This window comes from Syngnathus acus, chromosome 8, assembly GCF_901709675.1.
Source record: "Syngnathus acus chromosome 8, fSynAcu1.2, whole genome shotgun sequence".
In the NCBI taxonomy this organism is placed as follows: Eukaryota; Metazoa; Chordata; class Actinopteri; order Syngnathiformes; family Syngnathidae; genus Syngnathus; species Syngnathus acus.
In genome coordinates this window covers 3,701,821-3,718,798 of record NC_051093.1, presented here as the reverse complement: position 1 = coordinate 3,718,798, position 16,978 = coordinate 3,701,821, and the positions used below count along the sequence as shown (strand labels likewise).

At 48.5% G+C, this 16,978-nt stretch overlaps 1 protein-coding gene and 1 non-coding gene across 6 annotated transcripts; one reads left to right on the top strand and one right to left on the bottom strand.

Annotated features, from left to right (window-relative positions):
• Positions 1–896: 896 nt before the first annotated feature.
• Positions 897–14,497, bottom strand: axin1 (axin 1). 5 transcript variants are annotated; one of them, XM_037257582.1, is made up of 12 exons: positions 14,234–14,497; positions 13,283–13,447; positions 9,512–10,420; positions 7,952–8,092; positions 7,770–7,866; positions 6,880–7,005; positions 6,017–6,381; positions 5,804–5,953; positions 5,485–5,682; positions 5,247–5,354; positions 1,795–1,944; positions 897–1,677 (listed from the first exon to the last, which is right to left on the bottom strand). In XM_037257582.1, the coding sequence occupies exons 3-12, from the start codon at positions 10,327–10,329 to the stop codon at positions 1,551–1,553; spliced, it is 2,280 nt and encodes a 759-aa protein (XP_037113477.1). In that variant the 5' UTR covers positions 10,330–10,420; positions 13,283–13,447; positions 14,234–14,497; the 3' UTR covers positions 897–1,550. The 5 variants fall into 5 exon arrangements, with proteins under 5 accessions (XP_037113477.1, XP_037113476.1, XP_037113480.1 ...); XM_037257581.1 differs by lacking the exons at positions 13,283–13,447; positions 14,234–14,497 and adding an exon at positions 12,073–12,245; XM_037257585.1 differs by lacking the exons at positions 13,283–13,447; positions 14,234–14,497 and adding an exon at positions 12,073–12,245 and having other exon boundaries at positions 5,810–5,953.
• Positions 14,498–15,737: 1,240 nt separating this feature from the next.
• On the top strand, positions 15,738–15,809 carry trnat-cgu. The gene has a single exon. It is a non-coding gene; the product is annotated as a tRNA-Thr (tRNA).
• The last annotated feature ends 1,169 nt before the right edge of the window (positions 15,810–16,978 follow it).

Below are 16,978 nucleotides of genomic sequence, written 5' to 3'. Positions count from 1 at the left end.
ACATTAGCGGCAGCTTAACCTTCATGTCGGGAAGCGAGTGACGCCCCATTGTGGCCTTCAACATTTTCCGAGTGTTTTTTTTAGACTTTTGTGACATTTGTACACTTCTCTTGAGAGCAACACGGTAGTTGTTTCTTCTAAATGCTTTCATAATATCCATTGCTGAATACAATATTTTTTTCTCCCCCATAATCAAAGCTGATATGTAAATTCGCTTTAAAACAATAGCTCCAAATACCATACCAATGCTAAACGTTGTGTTGGCTTGTCATAGAGCGAAGGGGGGGGGTTGTCGGTTGTTGCCATGGCAACGCCTGCTTTAGTGTCTAATGTGGCGTTTCATCCAGGACTCCTTCCACTAGTTTTGTGTGCTTCCACAACACTAAATTCAAGTGACACAATTCTGCATGTTTTTAGCATGTACATTCATTAGCCTAGCATCTCATGTAAACAAATGTCAAGTCAGCAAAATAAGCGCTTCCCTGATAACACCGAGGCTGTTATATTACCTTGAAAACATTAGTGAGGCAACACAGGCTTGTCATATGGAAAACTGCAATTCAGGTACTGCCATGGCAACCCCTCAACTCTTCCTTACAAGGTCTTCATGGTAATGGTGGACAAGCTGTTTTTAGCATGTACATTCTTTAGCGTAGCATCTGTTTACCGGTAAACATCAACCAGGTGTCACACCTGCTCAAAGGGGCCAAAATAGTAACAGCTCTTACTTAATCTGCTTTCATTTACATTTAAAGGCGACAATCCTTCCAGGCACCAAAATGAGAGGCACTGACTTTGATGCTGGAATCAGATTTTTCACCAAAAAGAGAAAATGCTGTGGTACGTAAAGATGAACAGAACCTCGAACATTTTTTCTTATTTTTTTTTCTTAATAATAATAATAATAATCCACCACAATAACTTGAAAGCTTGCATAGATGTTCAAATGTACAATTAGGATTTGTTTTGACAGCACCCTCAGTGTTAGAGGCCATTTTACTAACACTTGGCTGAAATGAATGCAGTGGCCCAATAATAATAATAACAAAAATAATTTTACATTGTCATGGTGGTTTATCAATTTGGGGTAATAAGGTATCCCGATGGTGGCCTTGCTAGAAGAAGCCGCCTTAAAACACGCAATTAAAACCGAGGTGCCCAAAGTGCTGCCTGACTAAAATGTCCCAAAATAATAAATTACTCTTTAAGTGGCATTCAAAAATAACAAGTCATAAATATAATCCTTTTAAAAAGGATTGTGATCGTCTCCATCGGGGAGGGGGGGTCTTGGATAGGATAGCAAATTTTAAATAGTTAAATAGATATAAAATGTTATTTGTTACCACAAACTGTACACGCCTGGTATCAATACATATAAAAAGAATCACAAAGAGTGTGGTTACTTTAGAAAGATCGAGTGATTATAACACTGTAAAAAAAAAAAATCTGCAGCGCTTTTCCGTAAGTAAACTTTACAAAGCTACATCGTGAGCATCCATTAAGCACTTCCTTGTTTCGCTTTCCACTCACTTCCTGTTCACCTTCGCACCTTAGTCGATCTTTTCAACTTTGCCAATAATCTTCTCCTCAAAGATAGGGAGCGTGGCGTCGTCCTCGCGCACCTCCTCGAACACCACCCCGCAGTCAAACTCGTCGCTCACCTTCTTGAAATAATACCTGCCAACAACCAGGTTTTTCAATCAGTCACATGATGAGGAAACGTTCGCCACACAACATTCTTGTTACAATCGTCTCCTTCCATTGCCACCCTTATGCAGCTGAGTAAAGTCTGACCTGTAGTTTCCTTTCTTGGTCAGCAGCTCTTTAAACTGGCCGAGTGTCACCAGCCGGCCCTTGACGGACGTCCTGTACGGTATGGGCTCCCCGCAGAAGTAGTACGCCACCGTCATGCTGTTGGAAACTTGCTTTTTTGTCGCTTTATGCCTGCAGATACACATGACATGTGCAATTTGATTTAAATTTTAAATTAAATTAAATTAAATTTTAAGTTAAATTAAAATTCCTTCCCATGGGCTCACCACCTGTGGGAGGGGCCAAAGGGGTCGGGTGCAGTGCGAGCTGGGCGGCGGCCAAAGGCAGGGACCTTGGCGGTCTGATCCCCGGCTGCAGAAGCTGGCTCTTGGGACATGGAATGTCACCTCTCTGGCTGGAAAGGAGCCCGAGCTGGTGTGCGAGGCAGAAAAGTTCCGACTAGATATAGTCGGACTTGCCTCCACGCACAGTTTGGGTTCCGGTACAAGCCCTCTCGAGAGGGGCTGGACTCTCTTCCACTCTGGAGTTGCCCACGGTGAGAGGCGTCGAGCAGGTGTGGGTATACTTATTGCCCCCCGGCTGGGCGCCTGCACATTGGGGTTCACCCCGGTGAACGAGAGCGTAGCCTCCCTCCGCCTTCGGGTGGGGGGGACGGGTCCTGACTGTTGTTTGTGTCTATGCACCAAACGGCAGCTCAGAGTACCCACCCTTCTTGGAGTCCCTGGAGGAAGTGCTGGAGAGCGCTCCTTCTGGGGACTCCATCGTTCTACTGGGTGACTTCAATGCTCACGTGGGCAATGACAGTGAGACCTGGAAGGGCGTGATTGGGAGGAACGGCCCCCCCGATCTGAACCCGAGCGGTGTTCTATTGTTGGACTTCTGTGCTCGACACGGATTTTCTATAATGAACACCATGTTCAAACATAAGGGTGTCCATGTGTGCACTTGGCACCAGGACACCCTAGGCCGCAGTTCGATGATCGACTTTGTAGTCGTGTCATCGGATTTGCGGCCGCATGTTTTGGACACTCGGGGGAAGAGAGGGGCGGAGCTGTCAACTGATCACCACCTGGTGGTGGGTTGGCTCCGATGGTGGGGGAAGATGCCGGTCCGACCTGGCAGACCCAAAAGCTCTGTGAGGGTCTGCTGGGAACGTCTGGCGGAATCCCCTGTCAGGAAGAGCTTCAACTCCCACCTCCGGCAGAGCTTTTCCCATGTCCCGGGGGATTGACCTTGTTCCGCGCCTCCATTGTTGAGGCGGCCGACCGGAGCTGTGGCCGTAAGGTCATGGGTGCCTGTCGTGGCGGCAATCCCCGAACCCGCTGGTGGACACCGGCGGTAAGGGATGCCGTCAAGCTGAAGAAGGAGTCCTGTCGGGCCGTTTTGGCCTGCGGGACTCCCGAGGCAGCTGACAGGTACCGGATGGCCAAGCGGAACGCGGCTTCGGCGGTTGCTGAGGCAAAAACCCGTACGTGGGAGGAGTTTGGCGAGGCCATGGAGAATGACTTCCGGACGGCTTCGAGGAAATTCTGGTCCACCATCCGGCGTCTCAGGAGGGGGAAGCAGTGCAACGTCAACACTGTTTACAGTGGAGATGGCGTGCTGCTGACCTCGACTCGGGACGTCGTGTGTCGGTGGGGAGAATACTTCGAAGACCTCCTCAATTCCACCGACACGCCTTCCATTGTGGAAGCAGGACCTGGGGACTCTGAGGCGGACTCTCCAATCTCTGGGGTCGAAGTCACTGAGGTAGTTAAAAAACTCCTCGGTGGCAAGGCCACGGGGGTGGATGAGATCCGCCCGGATTTCTTAAGGGCTCTGGATGTTGTGGGGCTGTCATGGCTGACACGTCTCTACAGCATCGCGTGGACATCGGGGACAGTGCCTCTGGATTGGCAGACTGGGGTGGTGGTTCCCCTCTTTAAGAAGGGGGACCGGAGGGTGTGTTCCAATTACAGGGGAATTACAGTCCTCAGCCTCCCTGGTAAGGTCTATTCAGGGGTGCTGGAGAGGAGGGTCCGTCGGGAGGTCGAACCTCGGATTCAGGAGGAACAGTGTAGCTTTCGTCCTGGCCGTGGAACAGTGGACCAGCTCTTCACCCTCAGCAGGATCCTCGAGGGTGCATGGGAGTTCGCCCAACCAGTCCACATGTGTTTTGTGGACTTGGAGAAGGCGTTCGACCGTGTCCCTCGGGAGGTTCTGTGGGGGGTGCTTCGGGAGTACGGGGTACCGAGCCAACTGATAAGGGCGGTTCGGTCCCTGTATCACCGATGCCAGAGTTTGGTCCGCATTTCCGGCAGTAAGTCGGATTCGTTCCCAGTGAGGGTTGGACTCCGCCAAGGCTGCCCTTTGTCACCGATTCTGTTCATAATTTTTATGGACAGAATTTCTAGGCGCAGCCGAGGCGTTGAGGGTGTCCGGTTTGGGGACCTCAGCATCGCGTCTCTGCTTTTTGCAGACGACGTGGTGCTGTTGGCTTCTTCAGGCCGTGATCTCCAGCTCTCACTGGAACGGTTCGCAGCCGAGTGTGAAGCGGTCGGGATGAGGGTCAGCACCTCCAAATCCGAGTCCATGGTCCTCGATCGGAAAAGGGTGGAATGCCCTCTCCGGATCGGGGATGAGATCCTGCCCCAAGTGGAGGAGTTTAAGTATCTTGGGGTCTTGTTCACGAGTGAGGGGAGGATGGAGCGCGAGATCGGTGCAGCGTCGGCAGTAATGCGGACTCTGTACCGGTCCGTCGTGGTAAAGAGAGAGCTGAGCCAAAAGGCAAAGCTCTCAATTTACCGGTCGATTTACGCTCCTACCCTCACCTATGGTCACGAGCTATGGGTCGTGACCGAAAGAACGAGATCCCGGATACAAGCGGCCGAAATGAGTTTTCTCCGCAGGATGTCCGGGCTCTCCCTTAGAGATAGGGTGAGAAGTTCGGTCATCCGGGAGAGACTCGGAGTAGAGTCGCTGCTCCTCCACGTTGAGAGGAGCCAGATGAGGTGGCTCGGGCATCTCTTCAGGATGCCTCCTGGACGCCTCCCTGGGGAGGTGTTCCGGGCATGTCCCACCGGTAGGAGATCCCGGGGACGACCCAGGACGCGCTGGAGAGACTATGTCTCTCGGCTGGCCTGGGAACGCCTTGGGATCCCCCGGAATGAGCTAGATGAAGTGGCTGGGGAGAGGGAAGTCTGGGAGTCCCTCCTGAAGCTGCTGCCCCCGCGACCCGACCCCGGATAAGCAGAAGAAGATGGATGGATGGATGGATAAATTAAAATTTAAATTACTTTTTAAATTAAATTAAATTTCAAATTAAAAAAGCATTAAAAACACACAGATGGGAGTGAGAAAGAAAACCTAAATAGAAGATGAAGGATGCTTGTAGCTGAGCACCATCTCATAATGGGAAACAGAAGAACGGGCTTGGAATTAAATGTTCATGGCGAGGGTGATGGAGGGGAAATTGGGAATACGGGCGGACATACTCGGGCTCGGAGAGCTCGCAGTCCGACACGGCGGGCACAACGCTGAGCGGCGGGAACTGTGCAGGCCTGAGTGCAGTGCGACCCCGCTGGATCACCTCCATCACATACCTGAAGGAGCCAACAACCGCCATCTTTGTTAGACCTGCATGGGGGTTTTACTCAAAGGGGTTTGAGTTACGTTCTCGCAGTGAACCTGGACAAGGCGGGGCAAGACTGTAAAACGATGCGTTTCGCTCACCTCTGCTTGGGCTGCAGCGTTCCAGACTTGATCATCTTCTCCTCCGCCAAGCGGCGACGGACCTCTTCTAGTTGGATGAGGGGGCTCGGGGCCGGGTTGGGCGGCATGGTGGGATCCTGAATGAAAGGATGCGACGGCTGCACGTTGTCCCAAGGGCAGCTGGGAAGACCCGGGACCTTCTTGGATCCGGCAGTGCTACTACAACAGAAGATGAAGACTTGAATTAAATTCTTGTGGCTCTGCTAAGCTAAAGTGAAATGTAGCGTAGCAAAACACAGAGAAACTTTGCAGGAATGTTCTGGACAAAAGTATGACCGACCCGTACGTGCTCCTCTTGTGTCGGATCATCTCCTTCTGTCCTTCCATGAGCCACATCAGGATCTTCTGCTTTTTCTCCAGGTCTTCCACTGGGGCCGCTGCTTCCTCCTCACGCTTGAATGCTCGTCTGCACTGTGCGCCACTTTTGCTCCTGCACAACAGCGCCATCCTTAGTGAGGAGTGGCCAAGATGACGCATCGCTTAACAAACATACCCGTAGCCTGCATGCTCCATGTTTGTGGATCCCACACTCCAAGGTGCTTCCGCCTGGTGCACGTGATGCTTGCAGTGGTGACCCGACTCTCCCTTGAGAGCATGCCTGGATGGATGTTTAGCCTGAACGCCCCAAGGGGGCGCAGTCCCCGCCGCCCCTTTAAAAGCGTCCGGCGAGCGGGACTTGGGAGAGTGGCGGCCCGTTCGCGGCGATTGGCAGCCGGGAGTTTTCATGACCCGTTGGACGTGCTCATCCAGGATACTCTCCGGGTTCTCCTCGTGGGCGTCTCTCAGGAAGGGGCCATAGTAGTCGACGTATTTCTGCGGGTGAATACCAGCGGGGAAGCCTTCATCGCCTTCCTCTTCCTTTGGTGGGGAAAAATGAGTATTGTCACCATAAGCCTCGATTGGTTCACTCCATTTTCACCACAAGATGGCAGCATTTCATCACCAGCATGCATGCTCATTGGGGTGTTCTGTTCATTCTGATCCAAAGCAAACCAAACACTTGGCTCTGAGTTCTGAGGACCATTTCACTGGCACTCGAGCGACATCAATCGTCCGCCACGCCTTTGCCGGCTTACAAGCGCAGGTGCGCCATCTGAAAGCCAGATCGCCCACAGAACTCGCCAACCGATTCATGTCGCACAGTTGTTTTTTTTATTTTAGCCTCCTCTTAATAGCCGGCCTCATTAATTTCACTGAAGTCTCCTTTGTAGACTTTAAACGCACCTTGACTGGTGCCTCGGGTACAGCACGGGCAAGCTCCGATGAAATGTTGTCAGTTGAAAGAATGCACAGCGCACAAGGCTTCCCATTGTGTGAATAGCGTTCACGTGCGGAATTCGGTATGAAGAGACATACCAGTCGTAATTTCCTCAGTCGCTCCTCCGTCTCCCTCTCTCTCAGGACGCCTTCCAGGCGTAGGATCAGGTTGGCGGCGAAGCGCTCCGGCGCCACGTGAATGTCCTTTGGAATCCTATTGGTGCGCTGGAAAGGGGGGCATCACAACCTTAGTACATTTTTGTACTCCATGACGACATATCCTAGGAATTTTTAATCTTGCAGTGATTCCCACGGCCTTTAAAATTATCCAAAGCATTATTCAATTATTTTTCTTCAAAATCTTGTGACGTATGTAATTTTAGTAAGCTCCTTTTTATTTCTTTGCTTGCTTGAAACGCCTTTAAGAGTATGCTTATGTGCCGCGTCCAGCTGGTAGCAAATGCTAGTAAGCTAATGTGGCTAACTGACACTGATTATACAAACACAGAACACGTTTGATACTTACTTTTCATGATTAAGATCATAATGCCAATATTTTATCAAAATGTGCGATTTAGTGATTCCCCATACGGTTAATTTATGGTGACTTTATTAACAGGACACGAGAGAGGATTAGCGCTGTAAAATGCAGTCAATTCACGCCGCCACCCGATTGGTCGGCCTAATTAGGACTGGCGAGAGGCAGCCTCAGCTGCACGGGGGAGGCATCCGGCTGTCACGGGGGAGCCTTCTCGTCTGCTTGGGCGCAGCTTCCGAAAAGAAAGCAAGGTTGAGACAGCCTTGCCACTATTCTTACACTCCCCCACAGCACACACACACACGTTAAATATGCACCATCTCCCGGGGTACACGTGAAGAGAGACAAATACGGTAGAGACAGACAGTTGAAAGAAACCGAGAGGGAAATGAGTTGGTGGTTGCGGAAGGGGGGGGGGGGGGGGCATTTGAGTAACCCGCGAATAACTCACGGGAATGAGAGGCAGCGGCACGCGCCCGTTTGCTCGAACGCTTTCATGCATCTCCCGCCGATGAGGTTTGTGGTATCTGTAGGGTGGGATGCCATCTCTGGAATAAACAAAAAACATTTTCGGAAGTGTAAACAACACTTGAAGAACAATGCTAAAAAATATCAATAATAAAAAATACTTACACGCTGCTGTCAGTGAGAGAAAGCGTGTCGGCGTCGCTGGACATACTCTGTTGCTCACTGTCGTTAGCGCTGGTGGCCGGAGCTAACGCATGTCCGGCGTTGGCGTAGTAGCGGTCGGCGGGCTCCCGACCAGGTGCATGTCTGGAACAAATTAACAAGGGTGTACCTCAAGGTTCTGTCCGAGGTACCATGTTAATTCTGCAAGTAATTTAGAGCCAAATTCTGTGCATGTAGATTAAAAAAGGTGCATAGCTCTGTGCGAATTCTCTGGTCAAGTCAGAACTGCCACTTTTGCATCTTCGTTGGTACATCTCGACATAAGGCAGGATCTATATACCTTCTGAGATTGAAATAGCATCTTGATCTAGATAGTTAGACTATTGATGAATGTTAATTTTTGGACCTAAATAATCAAGGGGTGTTCCGCAGGGTACGTTACCAACACCACTCCTGTTTGTTCTTTTCACCAATCAAAGAAAATTTCATTTGCGCTATTGCTAGCCACCATCCAGCTGCGGTGTTGTCTACATAGTACGGCAAATTTTAACAAGCCATTTTTTGCGCGTCGAACATCTCCAGACATTCACTTGACATCACTCACATTCTGCTTTTGACGTTGCCGAGAATACTTCTGACAACGCTTCGCGCGCATGAATTATAGATGTTCGGCATCGTCTTTTTTATTCACATTGGAAGTCCCGAAAGCATTCGACTGGGCTCCCTTCGTGTTTAGAATGCACACGCTTCCAGAAGGGGAAAAAAAAAAAAAAAAGAGGCTCAGTGAGAAAAACCTTTGCAGCTGGCTAATTCTTTTAGCCCTTAATAATGGAAATGTATGCAACAAGCAGAGTGCAGCGCTCGAAATAAGGGGACATGAGGGAATTCCGAGAGGGAAAAGGTGAGGTTTGTAGAAAGGCCTAAACGTCAATAGACAAAGGCGCGAGGAGTCTTTTTGTACAAAGCCAAGATAATTGATTCTTGAATTAGTGATCATACCTTTCTTTCTACCTGCCGCCATTATTTATACATCACACGAGCGTGAATGCACACGCCTGAAAGCGCTGCAGCAGTGAGCCTATGTGCAGACCTATTTTTCCTTCTTGCCTGAGATTTCAAACATGATCAATATTGATGACCGGCACTCGCCTTTAGTTACAAGTCTGCGGATGGAATGTGTCTCAGTACGCTTGCTTTGCTAGCTTTTAACTTTCCTGTGTGAGTCGTTCCCCGTAAACTCTCAATCTTTTAAGGCTTTGGTTGTGGTATCTTGTCAATATTGATATTATTGAGAAGAAAGCAAACTAAAGCTGGCTGGCTATATTTCTAGCTAAAATGGCAGCACGAGAAGCTCTGACTTTGAAAGTGGGAAGCTCCCCTCCAGCCTCCTCGTCAGCCCACCATAAGTACTTGGAATTCTTCATGCATCGTCTGCCTCTTATCTCCCGCTACACACATTTCATCTCACATTTCGGGCAGCTCTGAGGGTGGGGGGGTTGCTTTCCAATTCAGTAGTTGGCAGAGGAAAGCTTAGAGGGTGAGAATGAAGCTGTGAGGTGTTACCTGTACTCTTCCTGGAATCTTCGATGCGATGGCGTCTCTGTGAGAAGCCTCTGAGTGAGTCTGGGCACGAGGTCACAATCGGCAGGTTCTTCCGACTCGCATCTCCACTCCTCGTGCTCGGTTAACGTGGGCAAATATCCAGGCAGATTCTTTGTGTCGGACGAAAGTGGGCTTTGATCGGCGTAAGGCTTGGGACTCTCGCCCCCTACCTGAGCGTGTTCCAAGTATATATCCGATTTAAGAAATAAAGGGTAGGTGTTTTCCTCCATCGTGGTCTGGATCTCCGTCTGGGCCTGGTCGAACATGGCCGGATCGATATGGAGCTTCATCACGGAGTCTTTGATGAAGGACTTAGTCGCCGTTTTGATTTGCCTGGAAACGATGCCCTTGTTGTCCAGGATGTACTTCTTATAAATGGCTTTGGCTAGTTTTAGCCGCTTCTCGTCGTTGCCCTCGCCGGCTTCCAGTTTGCGGAAACCGCTGCAGGCGAACCAAAAGTCCAGCAGGTCGGCGCACGCTTCCTGCTTGAGAAACGTCCTGAACAGATGGATGCCGTCCTGGTCGTCCAGCAGCGAGTGAAGCGACTCGGCCCATCTCAGGAAAGGCGGCGTGGGGGAAGCGCTGCCTTCCGGTTCGTAGCCCAAGTCCTGGTCCGGCCGCCTGGGCGTGGCCACGGACGCCTCGCATTTGAGGCTTTTGTTGTGGCACTCGGTGAGCACCAGCTCGCCCTCTTCCCCGGGGACTGGAGGTCTGGGCGCGTCCTCATTGAAGCTGCCGCTCGGGTCCACCAGGAAGCCCCCGTGGTTGCTCACGTTCATAGTCCCGGCATCCAAGTGGAACGTGGCCGTGGAGCCCCGACAACACGATTGCGAGATCCGGAAGCCTACTTACGCCGCAGCAAAGCAACTCCTGCATAGGAAGGGAAATAAAATTCCATAAGAACACTCGGCCATAAGCGTGCATTCCGTTTAGATTATTCTGCACACTCAGCGTTTTCATGGAGGACTCAAGTGGCCAATTCCAAGCCGAACACTAAAATTAATGCAGATTCAGCAAAAAATCCAAAGGAGGTGAATATTTCATAAAGCAGCTTCGTAAAGGATGTCACGAGTTAATAATGTGTCAAATTTTGCTCTGATAAGTGTATCATGATAAAAGATTCACTTGAGATTTGGAGCATTAATTAAAGCGTGCTATTAGCTCACATTAGCTTTTTGAATTCATTCTTGCATCACGCTACAATTGCTTGTCCTTATTGCTCGCTGAAGCTTCAGTGTCACCATTTTAAGGGTCGTTCAAGGACAAGTGTGTATCAAAGACGCCAAGGAGCGCATGTGTCTCGTTTTTAAGGTGTGGTTTTGATTTGCATCGATAAGAGTCTCTAAAATGTTACATGTTTGTGATGTTAGCTGTTGACACGCTCCAGCTCGAGCTGCTTTGAATGCTCCGCAAGAAATATCGGATGCCATCGCAGGCTGCTTCGGGGCACACCCACGCCTCGCGTGCACACCAAACATGATTTTATCGAGCGAATTAAAAAGCAGCTGTGCAGAGGCAAGGCTTTGTTAGGAATTGTAAACCGCTGTCATGCTGGACTTAACAAAAGTTGGACAGAGGCATTTGTGCATTCATTATCATCCAGTAGGCTATGGTTATTTAATGTTGTTTGTTTGGGTATAAAATAATCATAGTGAAAGGTAACATTGCTGGCTTTTGACGTTGCATGGATGCTGTTTGTTTTGGGCGGTTTATTTCATTCAGTATTATAACCTAAATCTGTTTGAATCTTGTAGAATCTGCAACGGCATGGACTATATAAAAAAATGAATGAATGGATGGATGCCCTAGTGTGAATTTGAGTTTTTCCATTTAATATCAAAACTACTCTGAGATGCATATGCGGCTAAGGGCATAAGATTAAATTTGGATCTGGTATAACGGCGTCGCTATTGGTACCGGTTGCTGTTTCAGCTCGCGCATTGATATTCAGATTCGCTGACCTGCTATCGCAGGTGCGTCTTTTGGCAGGTCGGTGGAACAAAATGTCGCGCGCTTAATATTTATTCTCCAACGTTGGTCGAGGGAGCCTTGTCACATTCATGTCAAAACTGAACATGAGAGTGGCGGCCAAAGTGGGGGAGGGGCGCGTGAAACTAACTCCGTGTACACACATATTACACACACATAATACACACATGCTATACGCACACAGTAAGCCAGCAGGCCTCCGGGCGGCACACCGACAAGTGCACAACTTTGTGCCACTGTTCACCCGCTGACATGCCCGCCTCCGCCGTCCGCGCGCACATAAAGTAGTCCGCGCGTGAGGCGAGTCCACCGCCGACACTTCCGCGGGCGTCGAGGGGTGTGGGGGGTGCGCACGCGGGACATTTCCGTGCCCGTTTCCGAGCGGATATACAACGAGCAGCAAAGCGACGGTAGCGCACGCATTTGATCTCTTCTCACCCTCCCTCTCGCTCCCTCGCCCCTCTCCACTGACGACCGCAATCTCTCCTCCGCTGTCAGCGCGAGCTCTCAAAGCAAAGTGACAAATACTTCACCTTCTCGGCCCCGCAGAACGCAGCGGGCATCTGGACCGGAACCAGCAGTCGCGTTGCACGGTGTCATACTTGAGGATGGCGAGAGTTTTTTAAGCGTAACAAAGAGGACAGTCGGCGGCTGTCAGCTTGGCTGTCTCCCTTCTTTTCTAATGTGTCTGCTGCAAGATGGTGCGCGGCGCCCCTAGCGGCCAATGAGCGCGTTGCTGCTACTGCCGACAAACGACGTTGTACATGACTATTGAGACAGTGACAAATATTTGGATACAAGCCCCAGCTTTGTGTGTGTGTGTGTGTGTGTGTGTGTGTGTGTGTGTGTGTGTGTGTGTGTGTGTGTGTGTGTGTGTGTGTCTGTGTGTATGCGTGTGCGTTTATTTATTCAGTAATGTATCATCAACCAAGCCAATAAAAAAACCCAGTTTTTTTAGTTTCACAAGCTCACAACAGAAGTTTAAACACAGTTAATTAACAGCATGTTTAATTTATCATGGTAAACTATCTGAAGATGATTACGTAGGGTGGTCTTTATAGCATTTACTCATCATTAACTTCACAAGCAAGGAAGGCACACTTAACTTTCCTTTTAACACGGCACAATCATTTCCTGTGTTGTGCTGCACAAAGCCCATTCGGCACTTTGAATTATGTCATCATTGTGACTTTAAAGTACAAAGTGAGACGAAACGAGGCAATTATTGCCAAAGAGGCCTTCTCAGATCCGCTCTCGGAGCTGGCAGCTCGTGAGCGCTCTCGCGCCGTTCTACTGCACCCGAGATAAATGCTGGAAGGGCATAACACATACGGCCAAATTGTTGGCGAATATGGATCAAAACGCTCGATAGCAATACAAAGTGCCAGAATTCCTTTTCTTTCCTTTAGTGTGTTGGCAACAGTTTGACGATGATCACAAAGATTTTTTTTGTTTGTTTGTGATAGACTCCACACATAAAAAATAATCGCTAAGCGTTAAGATGACCAACATAGTTCACCGCACACATAATGCCAAGTCAGTAATTGCTAGAAGAAGAAACAGAAAAAGCTAGGCTAATTTAGCGTTAGCATATTTGGTAACTCCGATGCGATTCGAGCCTCAGGATGACTTGCAGTCGTAAATTTTGAACAGGTTTAACATTTTTGATTATCTGTCACAACCAGTAAGCGTGACTTTTCTGACTTGAAGCGGAAATTCAAAAAAATAAATAAAATCTTTTACCTCATGGTTGAAGGCCTCCCCTCTGGATCCTCCAGCCGTACGTCCAAATACTGACGATCCCATAGCTAAGTTACGACATATCTCATGTTGATGTAAAATCCACCTCGGGGAAGTTCCAGCAAAGTTTGAACGTGGCTGGAGTTGGTCTTTACCATCCATTTGTACCTGAGAAAGAAGAAAGTCTTTGAAACCCACAACTCGTATTATACATCAACACATTTGACTAAAAGCGATGACAGCTGCAAAGCTGAGTGAAACTGATGTTTTTGTTTGTCCAGAGGGAGAATTGCAGATGCGTTAAGAATCTCTTTCAAATATTTAGCTATAGCGTCACATTCTTAGCGCCGGACCACTTGAGTGTTTTGCTCCCGTCGGGGCTTCTCATAGGCCTTTTGTTCCACGTGTCAATGTGGATTTGGATGCTTGTGTTTAGGCCTCGTATGAAATAGGCTTATCTCCGCTATGGATGAACAAAAGCCCATTAAGATGTTTGGAGGAACGCTTGGATCACAAAGATGTCCGTCCTCCAAAGCACTACAAAAATATGCCTCTGGATATCCTGCTGATGTTCTTTGTCCTGGCTGAATGTTTCATGACTAGCAAACCTCAAAGTGGATTAAACAGCGGGTTCAAGCAAATTCCAGATTTATTGAGGAACTGCTAAAGAACAAGATCCACTCGGATAAATTGATGAAATAAGATCGGCGACACAAAAGCAAGATGTCCGATGTGCGGATCGTCACACTTTGGTTGGTTGGATGGAAGAGCACAATGAAATCAAGCCTTGTTGGTCTCCAGCCGCCTTTCGACGGGATGCACATTCGTCGGTCACATCAAATGATGTGCTTTGCTTTTGATGACGATCCAGACACGGCAGAACCGGCTTGGCGCCAACGCTAAAGACAGACAATGGACCGACCGCGAGCGGCGCCAAAGAACCAGACGTCCTACCTGCCGCTCTCGCTTCCTGTGGGCTTCCCGGTTCTCCGCCGCTGGACTACGACTCGGGCTGCCTCTTCCTTGGTCCGCAGCAAAGACCGCCACCGCCATCTTTAATCACCGGCGAGTCCATCTGTCGAGGATTCTTCCCTTTCCAGTCCTCTCTTTCTCTGTTCCAGCCCCTCTCTGTGTGGCTGGTGGCGGGGCGGGGAGGGGTGCTCTCATTTTCCATCCGGCATCAAAACGGTGTATTGACAGGCTGGCGGCCCGCCCAGCAGGGGGGCATCTTGAACACGTTGCATTGGCTCTTGTCCTGCGGATTGACTGGGAGAGTCCACAGAAGCGTTTGGGCTCTCCAAGTCTGTAGGTTCTACATGGTTGTCCCTGAACGCATATTTGTCGTGGCTGAGGAGATTTCTGCGGGGCTCATAATTTGTGAAGTGAAGATGAGACAGATGGGGGGGGGGGGGGGGGGGGCATTTGAAGTGACGTGAGGGATGATGCCCTTTTGTTGCTTTATTATCAGCTGCTTATCCTTCACTTGGATTTCACACCGGCACGTCCGGTTCTGGTCAGGGTCACATCAAGCCAAGCCCATTCACAATGACCCCTTTTGTTTTCTGCCACTGAAATAAGTTTGACTTTCACTTTTTCTTTCACTCGGCCACGTCCAGACTGGACACAAGTCGCACTTGCGCCTAGCCGCCACTGGCTAGTAACTATCCGTTGCCTGTTTGGCAACATCGGGATATCACGTACAATATTGGTTTGCTTGTACTTTCAATCAGACTTTCTGTTGCGGATTAGCATTGCATTTCAATTTGTTGACCTTTTCCTGCCACCGTCACTTGTGTGCAGCTTTTGTTATACCATTTTTTGAAAGCTTTTGTTGTTTGCAAGCCAGTTAACTTAAAAGTTGTCAACAAATGTGCAAATCACCAACAAAACACACATTTTAGCTGCAAATATGTGCAACTGAAGTGAATGTCTCATTTTTTCTTTGGCATCAGGAGATTCTTAAAACCTTCAACTTTATTTTATTTATTCAGTGGTCAGTAAACTTTTTACACCCAAAAAAAAATAGGCACTGTAGTTTTAGTTTAGTGACCCTGTCAAGACTCATTAATATACAGCACCATAGTAGGCGTCAGTATCCAAAAATGAAACAAGACCAAGGTTTTATTCTTGAAATTAATATATTTAATATTATTGTAATACAATTGTAAGACAGTGTAACATCATGCACAGTTTAAACATTATTTCCTTTAAATGAAAAAGAAACTAACTGTGTTTCAATTAAAATTTATTGTACATAACATTTGAACAAAAAACAAATGTTCTTGAAAATTACATGAACATGTAAATTATGTTTGTTATACATCATTGAAGTATAGTTGTTTATAAATGCTGTTGACACAATTTTATGTATGTAAACGGGTATAATCAATTTTTACATCTATCGGTTTCTCGCCAGAGTGGCTGCATTATAAACGCCATATGTGACGCCATCTGCGCAGGCGCGGTGGCCAAGTGGTAAGGCGTCGGTCTCGTAAACCGAAGATCGCGGGTTCGAACCCCGTCCGTGCCTTTTACACAAAGTGCTATGTATTAAAAAGGGTCAGTTTTAGAATTATCGAAAGAAGCTGTGAATCATCGGCATGATTGCGCAATTGTGAGTTCCTGCCTGTAGAGCATTTAAGACCTCAATGTCCAAGTACAGGTTTTATCTAAATAAAACACTTCAGATGTTTTTGTCCGTCGTACAGAGAAATAGTTAAGTGGCTGTGTACTCGGCGACGTACCGCTCATTGTTCAAACGGTAATTATGAAACTGCTTGGCGTCACTACTACAGTCTAGATTGGTAAGAATATGGCACCACCTCTTGGCACTTTCGGGTAGTTCGCTTAAATCACAAATGGTACAAGACGTCCTCGCTTTACATTTCTTAAGTACGAACGGAACGTAAGAAGGCACGCTCTGTTACCGCTTCACATACTTTTATCGTTTGTTTTCTAGCCATGTCATGCCTTGCGAAAGTATTCGGCCCCCTTGAACCTTTCAACATTTCGCCACATTTCAGGCTTCAAACATAAAGATATAAAATTTTAATTTTTTGTCAAGAATCAACAACAAGTGGGACACAATCGTGAAGTGGAACGAAATTTATTGGATAATTTAAACTTTTTTAACAAATAAAAAACTGAAAAGTGGGGCGTGCAATATTATTCGGCCCCCTTCCGCTAATACTTTGTAGCGCCACCTTTTGCTGCAATTACAGCTGCAAGTCGCTTGGGGTATGTCTCTACCAGTTTTGTTGGCTTGATGTGACCCCGTCGGCCTTCGGAGGGTGTCGGCATCTGCGTGCAAGACAACAAAAGTTGACAAGAGGGCAAAAGAAGAACGCAGAGAATAAAGAGGAAGAGACGATGAAGAGAGCGTAGGGGAAAGAGGATGACGATGGGGAACCTGTGTGGTGCTGAGGCTGCTTGCTCGAGTGCGAGGCTCCACCATCAGCAACGGACGACGCCACCTGCCAAGGCAAAGCGCAATCGGAAAGCCGTCCCGCCGTGACGTTGACGTACCTTGTCATGGTGAGCGGCGGTCCCATTGTGGGCGTTGCTTAGCGTGTTGTTATTGTTGAGCGTGTTGTTGTTGTTGCTTTCGGTGCTCTGGCCGCTGCCAAGGAGTAGGAGTCGTCAACGTGAGGGGTTGAGCTGAGGCCGGCGGCCAGGGCGGCTCTGGTCCGGCGACGAACG